Source organism: Dipteris shenzhenensis, chromosome 12, assembly GCF_047967505.1.
Source record: "Dipteris shenzhenensis isolate YYH24624 ecotype China chromosome 12, Dip_SZ_1.0, whole genome shotgun sequence".
Taxonomy (NCBI): Eukaryota; Viridiplantae; Streptophyta; class Polypodiopsida; order Gleicheniales; family Dipteridaceae; genus Dipteris; species Dipteris shenzhenensis.
This window is the reverse complement of record NC_141607.1, coordinates 28,037,993-28,061,879: the sequence shown is the minus strand read 5'-3', so window position 1 is coordinate 28,061,879 and position 23,887 is coordinate 28,037,993. Positions and strand designations below refer to the sequence as shown.

Genomic DNA, 23,887 nt, shown 5'->3' with positions numbered 1-23,887 from the left:
ACTGGGATCTTTTAATTTTTAAAATTTTTAATCTTTTAAAGAACGGGAATCTTTAAATTAACCTGATGTAGATGCATTTGTTGTCATTTTGTTCCAGGAGGCATTCGCCCTAATACCTCTTCATCCACCCAAATGTGGAGGGCAAATTCAGTAATTATCAGAGTTGGCACTTGAGAAAAAGGATAATTTAGAAGTAGCCCACAATCTCATTTTAGTACTGCAATGACAATCTTGGGAGTGTAAAGCTAGAATAGCACTCTCTAACCGCCTTTGTCTTATCTTAATAAGACTGTAATTACTGAGAGAGACTAACCTGAGCTGTAGGCTACTCATTCACCGAGTTAAGTCACACAAACCATCCCCACCATAGATTACATCCTAGCCTCCATAGTCCCTACTCTCTATGGTCAACCCAAAACTCCCCTCGAGTGGTGGCAACCTCAATAGGGCAATGCAGACTTGCACGGCTGATGCCTAAAGTGTACGGTGAATGTGTGATGCATTCCAATCTCCTACTTTGTCACCCATTCACTACTACCCCAAATACAATAATAGAGCATTCCAATGGCATGCCACCTGTTACTTCATTAGGTATAATTATTGTCTTTATTGCAACATTGAGACAATTTACAAGAGAACAAACCTAAATGAACCTTCGGACACTATTTATAAGCATTGAATCAGCACATGCACGTTAAACCCTGATCAAACTAGAGTGGGGTTCATTGTAAAGGAAGATAGAAAGATCATATCCTAACACAATTTCACGAGGGTGCACACAAATTAGTTGGTGGGCCAATTGCCTCACTTGAGTGTTTTATCTAAGTACAGGTCCGAAATACCATTACTATCATAAAAAAGAACAGCTCTTCAGCTTTACCCTTTCTGTCACTTCTCTTCACGGACACATATCCACTTGCTTGGTAATTCATTTATTGCCTATCTTTTGAATTAGGATGTTTGCCAAAGTAATACATATGTTTTCCTACTGTTTAATTGGGTACTTGTTGACGAGGGTCTAGCATTTCAGGGTGGACCTTCATTGAAAGGTTGCCTGTCAGTGTCCCACAAGTGAGACATATCTCTTTATGAGAAACGTAAAAGACCACACCCCACCTAAGTACCCAAACATGGGACCAAACGCATAGAATGCAGACCAACACAGCAACAATTAAAGAGAATGTTTGCAATAGCCTTGGGTGTGGACCTATGAACATGAAAGAGTTGAGAGATATAAGACAACGACAAATTGATAGGCCGCATAGGTTATGTGAGAAGGCCAACCACTAACCCTAGAATAGCCTTTGAGTAGAGCTAACTAACAAAAACCTAAGGGTTAAAATAGAAGTAAAATCAAAGAAATATTGATCACCCAAGCTGAATTTTTAGTCATGAAAATAAAGAGTGGTTTGAATGCCCACAATTTCACTATGACATGTGGCATGTTGATGTGGTAGCCTAGCGTGGCATGCTGATGTGACAGCCATGACCTATGGCATGGGACAAATGGCAGCCCATGAGTGTGGCACAAGGCACATGGCAGCCTATGGGGACATGTGGAGGGCCATGCATAAACCATGGCACCACTTGTCACTGAAGGAACTCCAGCCCCCATATAGCCCACCAAAATCCAAGGGAGCCATCCATCAATGCTGAAATGGGACAACAGACATTCTTGCTTGAAATAATCAAGTAACCTAGTTCACAGCTCAACATGTATATTGATGTTTAAGCAGTACCATCTTTTAAGACATCTTTCCTCTTCAGACGGCCTATCATGGGGCCTCTTGGAATGATCACCTCCTAGCCAAACCTCTCATATAGCCTCTGCAACTTTCTGCTCCTTTTATAGCAGCACCTTTTGCAACAACTCTCCTACAAGCTTGTTCCCCACTCAGTCCTACAATTGCACATCTCCCTGTGAAATCTTGTACCCTCCCTTATGAAATGCTACTTCCTCCCAGCGACTACACTCACATTTCAAGGCAAATGTTTATGAGAATCCATCTCCTTCACAAGTTTTTAAAATAAAAAATTTCACAAGAAGGAGAGGACCCAATGTCTGAGAGAGAGAGAGAGAGAGAGAGAGAGAGGGAGAGAGAGAGAGAGAGAGAGAGAGGAGTGTGCGTGTATGTGTGTGTTTTCTTTGGGTTTGCTATTGGGCACTATGGACTCTATGGAAGGATCATAAACATAAAGTCTTTGGTGATCCAGCTTTCTCCAAGTTATCTTTTTTCGAAACTCTTTGCAGCAATCCTTGTTTAATTGCTTGCAATCGCACTATATTGACTAATGAGATGTACTTATCATATAGTGAGATTTTCTCATGATGTAATTGTGCTGCCCTTTTTCGGGTTAGCTGTCATGACAAGAGAAATCACTAATCTGTGATTAGTAGACATTAAAACATTATTGTATATTATACGCCAATGGTGTAACGTGTATATGTATTGGACACCGACCGATGGTGGATCGTCTGAGTACATAGGACTAGTCGAGCTGGAGCCACTGCTTCAGATGGCATCGAATTTAGACATGTGATACTTATTCTATTAATAAAAATGTGCACACACGTGTCTAGGTCCTAGGGGAAATAGGAAGGGAAGGGTGCATTAAGGTGCATTGAATGGTAGATGCATGGGTCATAGGCTAAGGGTAGGTGTAAATGGAAAGATGGAACTTGAGTGATATCAAGGGACATTAATGAAAGGGTATCACCTTTTCATTGTGAATCTCATGTAGCATTCTCTCTACCACATTGCATTTATCCGCCATCTCTCTCCCACCTTGCATGTAGGTCGAATTAGAAACAAGTACTCTCACGAGGGCGCTCTTCCCCATTGGAGGGCCAATCAGCATTCAAATTCTGCATGCATTGCACACATTTGCATTCTTGAGAAGGCTGGTTCTTCACATTTGGTATCAAAGCTTCGACGATCCACCACCGGGACAGCAAGAGACTGCGTGGGACAGAGGCGAGAGGGCACAAGAAGACTACGTGGAAGAAAGCCGCAGAAGGAAGGCACAAGAAGAGTGGAGTGCTACGCGGGAAGGCTGTGTGCGAGCTAAGAGCCAGGTGAAAGGAAAGGATCAGGGCACCGAACGGTGGCCCGTAGATTCCTGCGTGAACAATTCCTTGGTTGGCGCGTGCACGAACTGAAAGTCGCTGCAACAGGCTAGAAGGAACTTGGCTGCAAAGGGCGAGCCTAGAAGGAGAGGCGTGAGTTTTGGAGCAAACCATGCATTTCGAAGGCTCCGAGGCAAGGGATTTCTCTGAATTTTTTGGTCTTTGAACGGGGAATGGGGTGTCCTAATGGGGTGACTCCCCCTCCGTGCAAATAGACCCTTGAAACCCTTAAATCGTGGGGAAAAGAGACCCCCCCTTTTCTCCCTAACGGAAAGTCGGATTGGAACAAGATTTTAAGGGGGTGATCCACCCATCAAGTACCCCCTATAACGGTATCTAGAGCTCCAATCCACTCAAAATAAGTAGTCCAAATGGAGCGCACCAGTTTACAGCAGAAAAACAAGAAGAAAAGCTTAAAAGAGAAGGAAGAAGAGGTCATTTCAAGTGTTTTCTCAACACAAACGAAGCGGGAGTCGAATAAGTACCACCAACTCTACAATAGTTGACTTTTGCTATAAAATAAAACCTTTCTTAAAATTACAGCAAGTCATTTTCTCTCTTGTATTACTAAAAGGAAAGAATGGAAGGGGAAGGCATATTTAATAATGAACTTGTCCATTTTCCTCCACTACCAAAAGGAGATAGGGAGAGAACACCAACACATTCTCCTGAAGAGGATGATGTAGATGAGAGTTTTACACATATTGAGTATGATAACCCACATATAGAATTACCTTCATCTCTTCTTTAAGAATCTCTTGATAGGGAGTTTTTCCTTTAGAAATGAAGGGAGAAACGAGTTCATCCAAGAGCAAGGCGCTGAGTTTACGCCTTTAACTCAAAATCCCGTACACATGGATTATAATCCAAGTGCAAGAGGGAGAGAGGAGTCTCCTGTTGATAAGCTGGTTTCTCAGCTTAGCCATATGATTGAACAGTCGATTTGACAAAATTAGGAACTAAAAGAGTGCTGGATTTTGGGGATGACGTTTTAAGTACCCCCTCAAGGAGAGCTAAATTCCAACCCTGAGAGAGAATAGAGTTCCCAAAGTATGATGGAGCAAGAGAGGCAGATAAAATCCTCAATTGGATTTGCCATTTTGAGCTATGTTTTGCCCATCAAAATAAGACCGACCACGAGAAGCTTGCTCTTGCCACACTACATCTACAGAAGGATGCTTTGATGTGGTGGTCTTTATCACAAACGGAAAAAGAGCCTATTCTACAATGGTTCAAATTTGTAGAGTAGCTTAAGGCCACTTTCGTGCCTCCGAGACATGAAGAAGAATTGACCTTCCACTGGGAAAGGTTTAGGTAATTCGAAAATGAGAGTAACGCTAAATTTAGAGGTAGGTTCTGAAAACTCTCTTTAGAGTTACCTGAGAAGAGCGAGGATGATAGAAGGAAGAAGTATTTAGCAAGCCTAACCCCGAAAGTGAGGAATGAGGTTGAAATGTTCAACCCAATCACCTTGAAAGACCTCACTAAATTGGCTGAGATTGCTGAAAGAAAATTGAATTCTCGTAAACCCTTCAACAAAGGAAAGGAGAAAGCTATTGTACAAAATGTTAACAGCCAATCACGTCTTGGATGGATACCATTTCCTTCCATGATTGACGATGAGAAGAAAAAGCTAATTAAGGAGGGTAAATGTTTCGGATGTAAGAAACATAAGCCAGGGCATCCATGGCATAAATGTCCTACTCTATTAGCCAAAATTGCCAAAACAAATTCTGTAAAAGGAAAAGGCAAAGCATCCAAGCAGGAGGGTGAGGCTTCTACCTCCTCATTCTAGGACTCTACGATGAACATAGAACCGAGAGTAAATGCTACCCATTTAGCCAACACTGATGTATGGATGTGTGAATTGAATAGAGAGTAGGCATATTCATTGTAGAGTATGGACAAAGAATAAATATTTTTATCCTCCATGTAGAGTGTTTGATAGGATAAATAGGGCTGAAATAGAAGAGTTGGAGAAAGAGATTGAAGGTCCATAGTTTCTATAGACTAAGTAGCTCTCCATTGCAAAATCATCCATAGCCAAGGTCTACCTAGTTCAATGAAACATTTGGGTGAGAGGGTCGTTTTAATACTGACCAGTTTGTGCTTATTGTAAGTAGGTTATTGTAAAGAGATTTCAGCAGCTAAGTATTTAGAAGAGGATTCTGAGCATGAAGAGATACTGAAAAGGCACTGCAGTGGTACTTCTGCATTTTGAATATTCAGCATCAAGAGGAATCAGAACTTGAAGATGGGATTTAAGTTCTGATTCAGAAGAGAGAGTGTACTACCAAGAGAAGATTATTTGCAGATTATGAAGAGGAGATGCAAATGCAGAAGTAAAGAGAAAAGCGTACGTAAGAGAAAGAGACAAGAGAGGATCCAAAAGAGGACTTTTGCCCATTCAAGTAGGAGGGAGTGTCATGACAAGAGAAATCACTAATCTGTGATTAGTAGACAATAAAACATTATTATATATTATACGCCAATGGTGTAACCTGTATATGTATTTATGATGGACACCAACTGATTTTTTATGGTGGTGGATCATCCGAGTAGATAGGACTAGCTGGAGCAGGCTGCTTCAGACGGCATCGAATTTGGACATGTGATACATGTTCTATTAATAAAAATGTGCACACACGTGTCTAGGTCCTAGGGGCAATAGGAAGGGAAGGGTCCATTAAGGTGCATTGAATGGTAGATGGGTCATAGGCTAAGGGTAGGTGTAAATGGGAAGATGGAACTTGAGTGATCTCAAGGGACATTAATGAAAGGGTATCACCTTTTCATTGTGAATCTCAAGTAGCATTCTCTCTACCACAGTGCATTCATCCCCCTAGAAAAACCGGTAAGCCAAAAGATTACATCAAGAGAAAATCTCCATGTAGGACAAATATACATCATAATCTATGTAGTGAGTTTGCAGACAATTGAAGAGCGATTGCTACAAAGAATGATGGAAGAAAACAAGAAAACAAAAGTACAAAGAGCTAGATCACCAAAGACTATGATTTCTATCTTTCCAGAGAGTCTAGAGAGTCCAAAGTGCCTAGTAGTGAACCCAAGAAAAGAACAACTCAAAATCCGGCCGTAGACGATAGATCCCAAACAACCAAAAAATCTTGCCAAAAGTTGTCTGAGAAAATCTCAATCTCTATCTCTGTCGAAGGATGCCCAAGAAGCTTCGTGTCTCGGGGCAGTGCCAAAAAATATGAGATACAGATTCTCTTGGAGTTAAACACCTATGACAAATAGCTGGAGCAATATGTCTGCATGATAAAAGCTGTCCAGATGGAACAACCCCCAACAGATTGTTAAATGAGACATCTTTAAAGGATGAATGGACGAGTGTACAGGAAGAAGAGTCTAATCCCGAAGCCTGTCTCTTGAAGTTCCAAAGGGGCTACTGGCTGAAATGGTTGAAGCATCCGAGTAATGATCTGCCATACAGGATGATAATGCATTCCTAAACTATATTTTTGAGCAGCCAAAGGGAAAGATAAAAGTGCCATCATCATGAATGACATTTGCCACAGAGGAATTTCCTTTTGAATTAAGAAAATACGAGCGTTTGGGCTCGTGTCAAGCCAACGGTTGAGAAAAAACCTCGGACCAATGGATGTTCTCTGCTCGCAAAGAATTATCCTAGAAGGAATCTCAACCATGCCAAGCCAGATGTGAGAGAATATGTTTCCAATCCAAAAACATTTGAGTAACAATAAGGCAACCTTTGACCTTGCCTTCAATATTGCCCAACGGAAAATCCCATTGAGAGGGTCGCCAATAGCCAAATGCAGGAGTAGTGAGTTTCGAGGGTGCTGCCATGTGAGCCTCTCCAACCGGGTATTAGGCTCCCAAGGGCCTCCCAGCTCTACTTGGAGATCTTAAAGGACCTCCTTGCTACCAGCAACTCTACAACAACCTTTAATTTTGCTAGGCTAGCAGCATATAGAATCAAAGATTGATTTCTATGCATATGATTGGTCCCATATTTGGGTACTCGGGTGGGCTATGGTCTTTACGCTTCTCATAAAGAGATACGTCTAAACTTGTGGGACAGGATTGCTTGTGACCCCTTCAATGGAAGTCCACCCACAAATGCTAGACCCCTAGCCAACTAGTACCTAAATGAACAATAGGAAAACATATGCATTCTTTTGGCCAACATAAGAACTTGAATTTTCAAAAAATAAAGATTTGCAATAAATGAATTTACTAAGCAAGTGGAGATGTGTTTTGTGACACCTGTAGTCACTCGGTCTAATTCAAACTTTGCACATACCATGGAAATGCACCGATATCTACACACCAAGTGATAATAGAACATTAGTTCCCTCATTACAGGACAATGTGGGTGTGGGTGGCAGGTCAGGCCTTGCTCCTTAGGGACGTTTGCACCTATGACAAGTTTATGTTTGAACATGAGAAGGAGACCATAAGAAAGAAAACACCTTTTAGATTATGAAAGCGTGAAAGACATTACAGGATGAACGCAAGTAGAAGTTTTATGCTTTAACTAAAATACATGGAGCATGCATCCATTTGAAACGAAATGTTCGCCTTCCTTGGAGATTGACCTGACGAGGCACTAACCAAGTCTGGGTTAGATTAGGTTAGTATTCCAATGACAAGAACGTGCTTTGTATTCATGTGAGGTCCTTCAGGAAAAACCGAGCAAAGATTGTCTCTCTGCTCTAAACCATAAAGTTTGAACTGTCGTTGCGTACCAGGTATATATGTAGATAAAAGTATTATTGAGTTAATAGCTTCCGAAACACTAATAAGCTCCGGCAAGCGCTTCACATGCACTTAATATGGTGTTTCATCAGAGACTAGACAAACATTAAACCAACGTAGAATCAGAGTGATGTTGTCAGCTAGACAGGATATGAGAAATGGGAAGTAACGCTACAACTTGGAAATATACCTATTACATTTTTTAAGTCTTAACACATTTTGTTTCGTAGTTGAACTTATCTTTCAACATTGGATGCGCTCATATCAATTGAAGCGTGAATTGTTGCGCCTGTGAATTCTATCTTCAAGACAGGAGACAAATGAACTATCCTTTTGCAGAAATGAGTGATTAAGCAAGACAAGTCGGAAAACAGGAAGAATAGTACCCTCGCCTTGCTCCGCAATATGCAGGGTGATGCCATTTGTCTTTATGAATCTATGGCAAATTCCAGCGTCTTTTACGCTCATCTCGTGTGCGGAAATGCTACCTGCAGCAATTGCCAAACATAATTGCTTGAGATATTAGTAATAAGACCGCGATCTACGTGAAGTGGCGAGAAAGCGAAGCGTACGTAGATTCAAGCAGTAAAAAATCTCACTCCTAAGACGAAAACAGTCCAGGGTACGATGAGCGAATGAGGGAGGATAGCCTTCTACTCTGTTGAAACAAGACAAAGAGCATCGACGTAGTAGAGCTGCTTCCCACGTAAGGGATGCTGTCGCTGATTGGCCCTTTGAAATGATCGCCAGCAACGTGCATACTCTGTTGCAAACAAGACAAAGAGCATCGACGTAGTAGAGCTGCTTCCCATGTAAGGGATGCTGTCGCTGATTGGCCCTTTGAAATGATCGCCAGCAACGTGCATGGTTAAAAAATGCTCGCAAACGCCACTTGTTGGCATCGAGGCAACGATTGTCTCGAGGCAGCATTCCCACGCGTGCATCCCGATGCACTCTGTGCCACCTTGCCGGTTCACACGCTCCACGGTGTGAGCACCAGATCGAGCCATAGGGATCGGTTTGAACACGTGGGTGCCCAGTGTGGAGTCAGCACACATGTGCTTGTACGCCTCACCCAACTATCTTGCGCTTAGTGTCCATCTTCTCTGCCAGCCACTTGTCCACTCTGCTCTGCCCTTACCCTGCCCGCCACGTGTCCATGTTGCTCTGCTCTGAGCCCCCTTGGCTCTGCTCTTCTCTACCCACATGTTAACATGCTCAAGCACCCATCTCTGCACTTTGCACGTGGATCGGCACTCTGTGCGTGTGGCCCAAATATCGAGTGGGCAATAGGCCACCCCTCCAACTTGAATGCTCACACCAGCACCGCACCTCGTGTGCATCGGAACAGGCCCTTAATGGTGGCATTGAGGCACACTAACTACAATCTTCGTCAGTCCACATTTGTGAGGACTCCCATCGTGCATTTTAGTATGTGAGAGTCCCCATGGAAGTTGGTCAACCGAGCTTGGATTGGCGATTGCAAAGACCTCGCTGCAATGAATGGCAAACAGTTTTTGGCAAACAACCCACCTAGTCCAAACCTCTAGCTACCTTGCCCACCTCGAACGAGTTGAGTTCTGTAGTAGTTATCGCCCCTAAATTGTAGGGCCAGTTTGCCAAACTCTTGCATGGGGACCAGATGATAGGCTCGAAATATCCAATCTATTATGGATACTCGGTGCAAGGGAACCTACTCACTACTAGCAAACAACAATTTATGTGCAACATTTAGATTTCGATCAATCTTGTGTTAAAACTCACATTTGTAAAGAGCTAGCTCATACCAAGTTGCAAGGTGCTTCTTCCTTGGATTTGCCTAGCATTGTGTTTGTCCTTATCGAGGAGTTAAGAGTTGTGTTTGCATGTAGTGTGATGAATGTAGCATTTGTGAATACGAGTCACGATGGCAGTTTACATTTGCACACTTTTTGCTCTTGTGCCTTAGGTGGGATACACACCACCCAATCTCCCCCAATGTGCCCAATGTAAGGAGAAGATGTGGCGGCCTTCGATGGGTAAGGTGTTTATGCACCGCCCAATTTAAAAAGGCAATATTCAATGCATTGTTGACAACTTTGAATGGTAGACTAAAACTCTTACTTGAATTCGATTGGTTGTTAAGTGGGTGCCTAAGTTTGGGAAGGCAATTGTGGGCCCCCTAGAAATTAGTTATCTTCATCACCAGTCAGCTGGGCACACCTCAATATAAGAAATGGAAAGAGGTTTGGCAATATGTAGAAGGTTTTGCCAACCAACAAGGCTTTAAAAACTTTGATTAGGCCACATCGCCACCCTTCTTTGGCCAATTTTGGTGTGTATCTGGCCTTAGGTCATGTGTGTTTTTGCAAGTTATCAAGCTTTGAAAACAATCATGCAAGTGCCAACTCCCTTGAATGCTGTATGAGCTAGCAAAATTTGATGGTGACATTGAAGATGAGAGAGAGAGAGAGAGAGAGAGAGAGAGAGAGAGAGAGAGAGAGAGAGAGAGAGAGAGAGAGAGAGAGAGAGAATTGTATCCCACAAGTATAGAAGTCAATCACGCTTACAATTTTCTTAGGCATATAAAGAGGATGTAGAAGAGAAATATTAGCTAAATGTGAGCATTGTACCATGTTTTAAAAAGAAAATGTATTTGCTAAGGAAGGGACGCAATGCAAATATATTAACAACACATTTCAAATTAGAACAAAATAAGAATATTGAGAGACACTATCGAGATTTGCAAGCTCAAGAAAGTAGTCCCTTCAAATAAGGAGTTGATGCATTGCATGAAAAGGCAAAGAAGCAAATCATAACATTAATGAAGTGTTTATTTTGGTTCTTAATTTATATTCCACTAGAAAGGTATCCATACTTAGTGTATCATTGTTACATGGGATGCCAAACATGCCTTTGGCTAATGATTATGCTTCTCGCGTAAATGCCTAGAGAGTTTCTGACGGCACTTAGGAATTATTCTAGAGAGCAAGTGGTTACAAAAATGCCATCTAGTCCATTTTTTTCAATTAGGATCAATGAAAGCACAGATCATAATTGGAGAAACATCTAATTCTTTATGTCACATATTTGAAAGATAATAACTAGGTTACAAAATTTGCACATCTATTGTTCCTCACTAGCAGTGATATTGAGGTTGTGTTTCAAGTAGTGGCAAATTTCCTTGGGAAGGTGCAGCTTGACATAAAGAGAATGATAGTTATTGCTATTTATAGTGCAAGTATAATGAGAGTAAATATTGGAGTTGTCATTGACTTTCAAGGCACCCGAGAGAGCCAACATCATGGATGATCGCATTATGGATTCCTTGGTGCAAAGCACACAGACTGCATGGAATATCTACATGCGATGCCAAGAAAATCTAACAGAAAATTCCATCGACCTTGCCCTCATGAAACTCAAAGCCAATGATTTGGCACAAGAACTACCACAAGGTCGTGACTTTCCAATTGGTTGGGAAAATTTTGCAACAAACGGTGTAAGCAAAATGCACTACAGTGCTAGCATTAAGGGAGTAAATCCCTGGGGTGCCAACTGTGTGAGAGAGTAAGAGAGAGTGAGAGTAGGAGTAAGAGATAGAGTGAGAGAGTAAGAAAGAAATAGACTGTCGGTCTCTCTCTCTCTCTCTCTCTCTCTCTCTCTCTCTTTGCAATTAGCACTTATGATTTTGCATTTGTGTAGCTTGTAGGAGGAGACTCTTCACTGTGCATTTGCAATGGATAAATCATGTAATGTTAGTCTTGTAGTGGGCATCTAGAGTTCGATGAGGTGGACTTACATCATGCTCAAATGACTTTCTACACTAATGGGCACAGATAGCACTCAATTCAGTTTTGCGGGTTTTGCTTACCTATAGTAAGACTCGTAACAATTGGATATATTGCAGTTTTATCTTTACCAACTTTCATATTGTAGTCAATACACAAGTCTTTTTAGAGGAACTTTGAGTACATTTTTTGCATCATGTGTATAACTAGCAACCTCAATCTAGAGGCATCTGTTAACCTAGACAACTCTAATTACGGTATATGGAAGTATCGAATAGAGACCATACTTGTACTTCAAGACAAGTGAGACTATGTAAATGGTTATGTACCTAGACCTCTAATGGCCCTGTAGCAGTTCTAGCCATTGTTTGAGCACAAGTAGAATGGGACAAGAGAGACAAGTATGCACATCATTAGATCAATAAGAATGTGCAAGATGTCATGCTTGGACAATTGAACACGGTCACGAGATCAATGAAAGCATTGGATATGCTTTTGACTCTTCGTGAGTCCAAGTACAATTTCATAAGTCTAACAATCAGAAACCAGCTCAATCAGAGTTTGATTCTATCTCTTTAAGTGTTGGAGCTTGACTTTAAAGGCAATACTTTGGACTAGGTTTTGATATTCCTCACATAGTCCATTGAGATTGAACCATCTATATGGGCTTCATAGTCTCTCCTATTGTTGCAAGTTGACTGTTGTAATCCTTAACCTTGAGTACATAAGTATGGCTAGATTCATTGCTATTACAAAAACTATAATAATTAGGTTTTTGATATCAAAAACTTTGGAAGTGTTCTTGGAACCATAAATAGCTAAGAACAAATCCCATGCTTCTTTTGATGTCTTGACCATGTTGAGTTGTCCAAGCATGTTATGCATACTCATCTTTCTTGTCTTATTCTGCCTGTGCAGGGGCAATGACAAGATTTGATGTGGGGTTGTTAGGTGGTGTAGTTATAGACCCATCTACATACTCCCACTTGTCTTGAAGTACAAGCATGGTCTCTATTTGATAGCTCCATGTACTATAGCTAGAGTTGTCTACCTTAGCAGATGCCTTCACATTGAGGTTGTTAGTGGTAGTCATGATGCAAAAAAGGTACTAAAAGCTCCTTTAAAAAATATTTTTTGTACCAACCACAATTTATAGTGCTAGTGAAGATAGAACTACAATATAATTCAATCTATTACAAGCCTTGATGTGGTAATAGATAGCCTAAAAGGCTTTACAAGGTTCAAAGTGTACACAAATGCCAAAAAAGAGCATTAATACTTTACAACGGAGGCATGTGAAGTGCAAAATGAGTAAAGTGCAATCTATCCATTGATACAAATGCCAATGCCTCTGAAATTACCAACTCGTATTATAATATATAAGATCACTATGTTTCTCTCATCCACCCCCTACTCTGCTACTTTTCTCCACAAACCCTTCCCCAGCTCTTTTCCACCTCTTCTCTACTTTGCTCCACGCTCACTACTCCAACTCTTGTCACTCATCTGCTCCCTTGATCATCTGTTGCTCACCCACTCATCTTCACCATGACTACTACCACCCCTCGATGTGCTGTGATCCCAATGCTATCCACCTTCTCATATAAGGTGATTGCATTGCACTCACCTAGAGTAGAAATGCTGGCACTAGTGGACACCCTTCGTTCCCATGGTCGAGTCCCCTCATATCTGAATGTCACCACCTTAGATGGCTTGCTCACCTCTGGCCTCTTAATGGTTGTGCTGTATGGGTTCTCCCTAGATGTCGATGAATGCCTCAGGATTTTCACAGTAGAGTACTCTCAACTTGTTGGAGGGGCCATAATTTGAGTCCTAAAAATGTGCATGGTCTTCGGCCTCTCCATCGTCTCCTCCATTGGCTCCCTTAAAATTTTAATGCAACAAGTTGGGCTGGCGGCAATACTGAGTTGTACAAATTTCATCTTGCTTACTGAGGCTCATAACCACTAAAAAATGGTTGGATGTAATCTTTTGGCCTCTTGATCTGTAGAGGAATGGGAATCAATGGATGAAATCCACTGGTCAAAAGCCTCTCTAGGGGAAGACATGAGTGCACGAGGATGCTCGGGAAGACAAAGGCTCTCAGGGATCTTTTGGCTTGCTGGATGTAATGTTTTGGTCTCTAAGGCTCTCAACACTTTTTGAGTTTTTATTACATTTATGTGATCTTTTTTTGTTCAATTTTAGGCTCTTACTATGCATTGTTGTTAACTTTTATATTTGAATGGTTATGGTCGCTAGATGTAATCTTTTAGGCTTTAAGGCTCTCAGCAATTGCTGAGGTTTTATAAATGTAAGATCCTCTATTCAATTTTTGCTTAGTATATGTTGTTAATTTTTATATAACATGTGATTGTATATGTAGATGTACATTGTAATCTCTTTTTCTCAAGTTTCACTCGATTAATTGTAATTGATTATCTAGATGGCACCGCCGGGCCTTCAGTCACCACGGTGGCTCAGAATATTTTTTCCCTCATTTAGGATTTATTGCAAAAGGACTAAAACACTAGTAAAGTAGGAATACAATTTCCTTGTGGTTTAGGACAAAAATAGTGCTAAAATAGCTCCAACAACCCACCATTGTGGTTGCATGGAGATACATCTAGAAAAATACAATTAAACTTTTGGAAAATGCAATTGATGATATGGCCCTTGAGGGGTCCCCTCTAGGGGGGCAAGGCCCATATCATCATGCCTTATAAAATATCCAAGATGCCACTAGATAGATATGGCATGTCGATATGGCCCTTGCACCTTTGCTCTAAATCGCGTTTTCAAGCAAATGTTTGGGTGGATTATTTCTTTGTTATGTTTGGATTTATGTTTAGGAGAAGACAACAATAGAGTATGGTAAGAACAAAAGCAACAGCCAGGAAGAAATGCAAGGGACCTAACATTACAGTGGCTGCCACAGCTCCATCAAGATCAAAATCCTCAAAGAAGGGGAAGCGTGTGCATATGCTATCAAGGAACAGGAAGAAAAGAGTGAGCCAAGGTAGATCTGTCTTGATGGAGATTAGGAAGGCTTAGAAAGCCATTGGGTATGTAGTACCCATGGCACATTCCAAAGGTTTGTGAGGGCAATATGCATCAACTGGAATGTGGACTTTAGATGGCAAAGGACTGCATAGCTTGCTCTCCAAGAAGTTGCTGAAGAGTGGCTTATAGAGTTTTTCCAAGACACAATGCTAGTAGTGGCACCACACAGGGTGACTATAATGAAAAAACATATCCAAACACTTATAAGGGTCAGGTATAGATATGAAAAGAACCTTAATGTAGAGGATTGGGATGATCTTAAAATGAGAGATATCTTGTTGATACCTCCAGCCAAGAAACCTAAAGTAGATGCAGTAAAGATAATAGAGGTCACTCACCAACATGAGACCAGAGGCAAGGTTGCATATGAAGAGTCCCTCAAGGAGCGAGTTAAAGAAATAGTGTCTATCTTGGAATCCCATACATTACTGAGGCAGTTGCAAATTCAGCAGAAGCTACTGCAACTTGGACCAAGGATCATAATCTCTATAAAGACTATGAATGATGATATGAGCTAGGATTTGACATAGGATTGCATAAGTGCTTTAGCACAGAAAGAAAACTATATCACTTGCACAATCATGCTTGCAACTCTATAGTAAGTATATCTTTCAAGGTCAATTGTGTTTATGTATTTGTAGCAGTCACTTTCTCATAGGCTAAGTGAAGTGGTTTCTTGTAGCTTTTTAAAGAGTCAGATCCACTAGAGCCTTTAGCACAATGTATATATAGTTGATCTTGCTATTTCATTCAAGTTGAAGGATAACAAGACATCAACAAAAAGCATTTCCAAGTGGTTCCATTTTTGCAATCTCGATGTGGTTGATATGCTTCTCCTCCCATATTGTTCAGAGTATGTTCCCTGACCTTTTCCATTAATACCCTCTATTGACAAAATCTTGATATGTTCAAATTGTATTGACACCTTGGTCTAATCCCCTCATGTTTATTGTTTTTCTTGGAGCGATCACTAAAGTTTCGTGCATATAGAGATACAACAAAATTTATGCTATACCTTCAACTCCTTAAAAGGCACCCACCAAGATTTAGAATTGTAAGTCAGTCTTCCACATACTTTTGCTATAAAACGTGTTTTCTATGTTTTCTCCTGAAAAGTCAGCTATATCACTTTTACATGCAGAAGTATGAATTTTATATTTTGTTGCCCAATTTAATTTAACAATATGCATTCCCTCGACCTTCATTCCCATTGCAGTTTCCTGAAAAGACTAATGGATGCACTAGACCTCTTAATCCAAATTTAAAGATGTTGGATTCAACTCAACCAATGCTATTGCAGGTATAGTAATCATAGTCACTTATCTATATCTCTCTCTTATTTTGGCACTCTTCGTAGTGCAATATACATCTTAGCACACTATTTTGATAAAACAAACACCACAATAGGAGGATCCTTTCTCTTGTGGATGGAGGACTCTAATAATTGAAAAATATATGATGGACACATACTTTTAAGAGATACAGCCTGAATTTGTGAGCACCTTTATTGCATACTGTTTAAGAAGTTCTAAATTCAATGCATTGGTATAAAAAATATTGAAAAAATACTTTGTTTTTATTTGCAAATGAAAGAGGATAGTTTTGGATTTGAATATGTAAATAGCCTCAGAGCGAAGACAATTTTTAAGCTATTAAAGGTCTCTTCCCCTTCTCTAGCACCAACTAAACATTCCATACAGGAGAGGGATCAAAAGGCCTTGAAGAGCTTCGGGTTGAACAAGAGCTTGAGGCCAACAAAAATGTCCTTGTCACTAGCAATCTAGAAGATATTCTAGAAGGTGTTGGTGTTGATGAGCTATTGGAACAATTCTCAAAGGATGTGGAAGGAGAAGCCACAGTTGATCCTTTCTAGGCAGAGCTACCAAAAAATTCAAGCCCAAGCATGAGGAGAAAGGGACATCAAAGCAACATGAGCCCTAGCCCATGCACGAGGAGGCAGAGACATCAAAGCAACATGAGCCCGAGTCAATGCACGAGGAGGTAGTACTATTGTAACAGGCCAATCTCAAGCCCAGATCTCAAGCCCATGGAGGAGTCAAGTCATCAGCAAGATGTACAACAGTAGTCGCTTGACCAGCATGTGGAAGAAGCTAAAGACAACTCTTCTTAGAAGGAGTCTCCATTGCACAAAAGTCAAGAGAAAGATTCTGAGAACCAATAGAAAAACACATGATACTTGTACTCTTTTTGTATTAATACATCAAATGTCAACTTTTTTTTTTGGATTGCAAGTAATACTTGGAGTCAATAGCTTTAAATTATTTGAATTGTTCTATTTACAATGTCCTTGCATTGAATTTTTCTTTCGCTCCTTTGTAGTATCTGCAAAAATACATTTTTATTAATATCATACCTTTAGAAGTGATAGATGAATGTATTATGCAAATGTAAAGAGAACAGATATAGGAGGAACACAGGGTGGAAACCAACTTACTTTCCTATTGTCCACAATGAATGAAAATTCTTTGCGGATTTTGTCCTCAGTCTCCATAATAATGTCATTGTGTAACTGAGAGAGAGTGCAGCATTGTCCCACTGAGATGGATGTCAGGAGGATGTCATTCTCAATAACCTCTCATCTTTTTCAATTTTGGGTCCACATCTCTTGATAGGGACAGGCAAACCGTAAAAGAATAAAAAACAAATCTTCTCATTAATGCCACATGCTTGTCGCAACATAAAGTACTATTTTTTTCATATTTTTGCCTTTTTTGTGTGGAATTTCTACGTTACATTGGCCTTCTCCTCATTGGTTGAGAGAAAATTTTCCCAAACCCTAAAAGGCCCCAAAATGAGCTCCCTTTTATCCTAATGCTTGTATCTCTGTTGGTGTAGGAAGTAAAGGGGAGAGCAAAGCAGTGCATTGGCTCTGATCTTGGATGTAGGTTGAAGAGTTGAAGGTGGGAGTGTACCTTTTGGAATCCAATGAGATCCTTTCTCTTTAGAGGGAGAGGTAGGGTTTGGGGCCATTGGTATGGTCGTCATAGCAACTATTGGCCTTTTCCCCTTCCCTTTTGGTGTTGTGATGGAATCCTTGTGAGAGGATATGGGTGCCATTTGGGTGTTGGTAGAGGTGGACAAGGAAGATTCCATTATGCTTAGGGAGACTTGGGGCCTTCATGTGGATTGGAATGGGCACACTGATGATTTTATAGATCATGAGAAGCACTGGTACCAAAGCTCCTGAACCAATTGAAATGATTGAGGTGTGACCATCATTTGTTAATGTCATGGTGCACTCCTACCAATCTATTTGGCAATTAACTTCCCAACACTAGGTTCTTCTAAGGATTAGCTATTCATCCATTGGACCTACATGCATAATTTTACATCTACTAGCTATGATATGGTTGTTTACCGATATCGGCAATTCCATACAGCCTATGGTGGGCATGATTTGACCATTGAATGTGTGTACCATGATAGGGATAGGTTCAAGTATCACCTCAAATATCAGGAGTTGGGTGGACACCTTGTAGGATATCAGGTTATGACTTGCCCTTGGGTCTAGAAAGGCTTCCATGAAGCAAATAGTCTCCCTACATAGTTGAAAATCCATGTGTATGCTAGTCGAGGCAATAATGAGATCATCCACGAGGTTGAATCCTACCACGGATGCCTTGCAAATCTTTACTGGACCTAAGATTCTTGCCTTGGCCTACTGGGCTCTAGCTTTCTCTATCGCTTGTTGTTCATGCAAGCAACTTTCTTTTTCATCTCTCCATCCATCTCAACTCTGTCAAGGGTTGCGATTTGGAATTACCCTTGTGGTGTGATTTTCACAACTCTATATGGAACCATACCATGATATTTCAACTTATGTTTTGTATTTCTTATGCTATATAATAACACAAGGTCACCTTAAGGTGCAGAGGTTGCAGTCTAACCACTTCTTATGGCAGAGTTTCTTAACCTTAATGCCAAATGCCACTCTCAATCTTGTCTCTTTGATCTTTTCATGCTCTACTAGCCTTTTTGGGATCGATTCATCTGATAATCTATCTCTAATTGCAACTCTGAGGCTTGGGACTATGAATTCCATAGGCATGACTGCTTCAACCCCAAATGCTAGGCTAAAGGGTGTGCTATTCATTGTGACCTTGTATGCCGCTCGATATGCCAAAAGTGCCGTGGTGAGTTTATGCTCCCATTCATTATGGATGGAAGGGTGTGCTATTCATTGTGACCTTGTATGCCGCTCAATATGCCAAAAGTGTCGTGGTGAGTTTATGCTCCCATTCATTATGGATGGACTCCTCCATGCACGTCATTCTATGCATAAGGTCTTATTTGATCTCTCGGCTTAACCATTCACTCTAGGGTAGTAAGGTGTGGATTTCCTATGGATCGTCACAAACTTGCTCATGAGAACATGAATTGTATCATTAACAAACTGTGTCCCTCAATCACTCACAATTTCAAATGGGAGGCCAAAGCATGAAATGGCATTCTCATACATAAACTTAGAAGTCGTTCTTGCATCTACCTTCTTGGTGGCCACTTCATAAAATAATTGATGGCCACGACAATGTATTGGGCCTAAGTTCCTTTAGCTACTCGACTAATTGGTCCCCCAAAATTGATGCCCCATTTTTCAAATGGTGGATCTAAAGGCAATCCTATCAAGGGCATGCAATCTTGTTTGAGAGAAATGGAGGATTGCTACTAGGGCTCGTAGTGTTTATCAAATTCCATAGCATCTACGAAGAGTGTCAGGCCACCATAATCTTGCTTGCAGTACCTTGCGGTCCATAAGCTCTCTAGAAAAATAACCTGAACGACATTTTTCCAAGACCTCCACAAATTCATCCTCACGAATGTAGCAATGAATTATATCATCCTTCCCCATTTGTTAGAGTTGGCTGGCTATTAATTATTATGGAGCCGCTTCTTTATGAGTTTTTTGGCCCTATCCTTATTGAGGGCCTACCTTGTCTTGAGGAAACATGGATACTTGATTGTATCTAGAGAATTTTTTTAGGAAGCTACAAGCCTCCTTTCTAGCAACTCTTTCGAGCACATGCTCTGTGAAGGGAGTAGGGAGTTACATGCTCTATGAAAGGTAGTAGGGAGTGGTCTTTCCAAACGATGGCATTTAGCTTTTTTAGATCAAAGCATACTCTAATCTTACTCTTCTTTTTCAAAACAATTACAATTGGGCCCACCTAATCCATATGCTCGATCTCATATGCAAGGTCTACCTCGACCTTAGTCGGACCATCATAATCATGTTGGTTACCTTCCTCTTCCATTCTTTTCACTTGCTCAAGAAATATTTTGTGGTCTTGTGCCATGTAAGCTTGAAAGTGATTAGGGACTTGATTGAAATTGGTTTCCTCATCTTCATCATCCTCCAAGATTTTCAGGGTAGGTTGCTTCTCCTTAGGATGTCTTGGTGTTTTTGGCCTTTGGGGTCTTGTCTTCCTATGGAACTATTATTGCATAACCATGCAGGTTAGCAGTAGTGAGCTAGAAGGGTGTGCGAGGGTAGGTTAGCCACAAGGGTTAATGGTTTGGATCTCCAAGCGGTTGTAGTCTTCAACGGTTGCTTCTCTAACCGTCAGATCGTTCTATACTCATGCTATTACTAGCATTTTGAGATCATTGTGTACACAGATGTTGTGCGAGCTATTGCTCTGGGATATAGTGTTCTTCAGCATTCTATCTCTTGCATATCTGTATTCCGTTCTCGTGGATGTTACATGTATCGTTTGTCTATTGCTTTCTGTAGCGTCTGTGCACATTTATAAAGGAGTATGCATAGCAAATGAACCCATACTTGGAAATACCTTACCAGTGGAAAAGTTACCCCACAATTCCCAACGTAAGAAGTTTCGAAAATATAAGCCACATGTGCGGATGAAGCTCGATCAAGAGACATCAGAAAAAGAAAGAAAAGAAGAGCCTAACAAATTAATAAATGCAACTATGCCACCCAGTACACATGACACATGTCAGGCTAGTTCAACCCCATCAGAGGCCGATCTTCGAGAAATGTCGGAATACTTCAAGAATTATACAAGTGGTAGTGTGCCAATAGCAATGCCACGACCACTAAGAGAATCTGAAGTTCAAGAAATCGATAGCTTTGGAGAAACTCCAATCTATGAGGGACCGGCAAAAACATGCACAATATACGCTGCCCTTGAAGGGGAGGAAGAAAAATTGGTTTTCATTGGGAAACAGCTGCATCAAGAAGATGAAACCAAACTCAAAGAACTCCTAATGGAATACCGTGATTGCCTAGCATGGTCATACAAAGAGATGAAAGGAATTTCACCAGAATGGCAGTACACATTATACCTATAAGGGAAGGTGCTCACCCTAAGGTATGTGGAGCTTATCGCACAAATCCTAAATATGGCACCATGGTTTATGACAAGCTAGAAAAACTCCTAGATGGTGGATTCCTCTACGAGATAGAGCACACTGATTGGGTTTCACCTGTCATTGTGCCTAAACGTAACAAGAAGCCCAGAATATGCGTAAACTTAAAAAATGTGAATGCTGCCACAATTAGGGATCACTATCCCCTACCATTAACAAAAACATTGTTGGAAAAGGTGGCAGGATTTGAAATATATAGCTTCTTGGATGGCTTCAGTGGCTATAACCAAGTACAAATTGCTCCTCAAGACCAATCGAAAATAGCATTTGCTATAGAATGGGGTATTTTTGCATATAGAGTCATGCCATTTGGCCTTTGTAATGCCCCGGCCACATCCCAGCAAGTCTTCACAGTTTTCAAGTCATTTTTAAATAATTTTTTACAGGTGTTCTTGGACACGACCACTTCAAATGTCTTGAAGAAGTACTAATCAAATGCAAGGATATGGCATCTCCCTAAATCCAACAAAATGCCAGTTCATCGTCACCCATAGAGTTGTTTTGGGACACATCATCTCTCAACATGGGATTGCAACTGACATGGACAAAATCAAAATCATCATGGAATTGCCTCATCCTACAAATTCTAAAGGTGTATAGCTATTTATGGGACATGCAGGCTATTATAGAAGATTTATATTGCAGTATGCCATGATAGCTAGACCACTTTACAAATTATTAGTGGAGTTCTTATGGACCGAAGAGTGCGACCAAGCCTTTGAGCTTTTAAAGTGGCACCTAATCACAACACCCATCCTTATATCTCCCAATTAGGATATTGATTTTCATGTACATACTGATGGATCCAAGTATGCAATTGGGAGTGTTCTTTTTCAACTTGGTGAACATAAGAAATACTACCCCTTCTACTTCGCCAATCGACAACTCAATGATGCAGAGATCAACTATACAACCATAGAAAGAGAAGCCCTAGCAATGGTGTATAGTGTAAAAAAATTTCAGCACTATCTACTAGAAAATGATTTTGTCTTCTACACCGACCATCAAGCATTGCTTTATCTTGTGAACCATCCGTGTACCATAGGAAGAATAACCAAATGGCTCCTCTTGCTTTAAGAATTCAACTTCAAAATAGTGGTCTGCAAAGGTGCCCAACACTACATTGCTGATCACATGTCTCGAGTCCAAGTCGAGAGAAGAAGCCATTGGAGTAGAAGACCACTTACTAGATGCCACACTATTTTAAATAGATGTTGTTCCAGAGTGATGTGGAGATATCATTGGGTACTTGATGCTAGGAAGACCATCCCCTGACATGAACCCTATCAACTCATTGCAAGACAACTGTACAAGATGGGCAAGGACTAGATATTAAGATGTGTAATGCCTCATGAGATCATGCCAATTCTGAGTGAAGTCCATGAAGGCATTGCAAGAGGACACTTCCAAGGGGAAGCCACAACAAGAAAAGTTCTCCTTGCAGGCTATTGGTGGCCAACACTATGGGCAGATGCCTATGAATATGTAAAAGGCTGTGATGTATGCCAACGGACTATTAAACAACAACACGAAGACTTCACTCCCCTAACACCAATTTTTGCACAAAAACCATTTGAAAAATGGGGGATTGACTATGTGGGTCCCATACATCTAGCAGCAAAGGGAACACAGGCATGCTACATCATTGTGGCTATTGATTACTTTACAAAATGGGTTGAAGCTAAAGCAGTCAGAAAGCCAGATGCCAGAAGCACAGCAAGATTCTTATATGAAAATGTGATCACCCCATTCAGACGTCCCATTGAAATTGTGTCGGATAGAGGCACACATTTTGTCAATGAGGTAATCCAAGAACTCTTGTTTAGCTTCATGGTAATCCATAGAAAAAGCACACCCTACTACCCCTAAGGGAATGGACTAGCAAAATCCACCAACAAAATAATATGCAGTATCCTCACTAAGGTATTTAGAACCATAGCGTTCTGATTGAGCAGAGAAATTGAATGCAGCCTTATGGGCATATAGAACCACATTCAAGGTCACTACAAGGAACACACCTTTTCAATTGGTGTGTGGCCTTGAAGCCATGGTCCCACTCGAATTTGTAATACCAAGTCTATGCATCACAGTACAGGAATGCATGGGTGACCATGAATCCTTGAAAGAAAGGCTCTATTAGTTGGAAAAGCATACAGAGAGAATACTAGTCACCTACCATGCCATGACAATACAAAGACACCGAAGAAAGGCATGGTTTGACAAAAAACTTAAAGCTATAGACATCAAGGAAGGCGACTTAGTCGTGTTATACAATGCCAAATTACACAAGAGGAAACTGAAGTATCTAGGTCAAGGACCCTACCGAGTAAGAAAGACGAATCTCATCGGAGCTGTGCTGCTTGAAACATTGGATGGAGTCCAATTCAACACAACAATAAAGTTTACTTTGTGAAAATATTCTTTCCAAATCAAAATTTTACTTTTTGAAAATATTCTTCCCAAATCAAAAGTTCACTTTGTGGCACTATCATATTCACATAAAAATATTGTTTTTTCAATCTATACTTTTGCACCAACATGCAAGAATTTGAAATAATCCTATTTTAGAAATTCTAGCTATACCTAAGTTATTTGTTAATTTAATTATTTTTAATACTTTTCCTTGATGTGATAAATTTATAAATCCATGAAAGGAGACTTAAATATTTCATGAAAATAACATTATCACTCGCAATATGCACAAAAACTTTTAATAAATAGAAAAAAGACATGATGCCATAAGACCCAAGTTTTGTATTGAACCAAAGAATTATAATAG

General features: G+C 40.5%; 1 protein-coding gene across 2 annotated transcripts in view; it reads right to left on the bottom strand.

The window, feature by feature from the left end:
* LOC147896058 (uncharacterized) overlaps positions 1-8,797 on the bottom strand; it is a 29,594-nt gene extending 20,797 nt beyond the window's left edge. The window contains exons 1-3 of one of the 2 annotated variants that reach the window (XM_087382447.1): positions 8,625-8,797; positions 8,257-8,358; positions 8,080-8,159 (exon numbers count right to left, since the gene is read on the bottom strand). In XM_087382447.1, the coding sequence (XP_087238573.1) occupies positions 8,107-8,159; positions 8,257-8,358; positions 8,625-8,772 (303 nt within the window). In that variant the 5' untranslated portion in view covers positions 8,773-8,797 and the 3' untranslated portion in view covers positions 8,080-8,106. Of the gene's footprint in view, positions 1-8,079; positions 8,160-8,256; positions 8,359-8,469; positions 8,555-8,624 lie in introns of those variants that run through there. The other variant, XR_015541879.1, reaches the window with a different exon arrangement.
* Between the last annotated feature and the right edge of the window lie 15,090 nt (positions 8,798-23,887).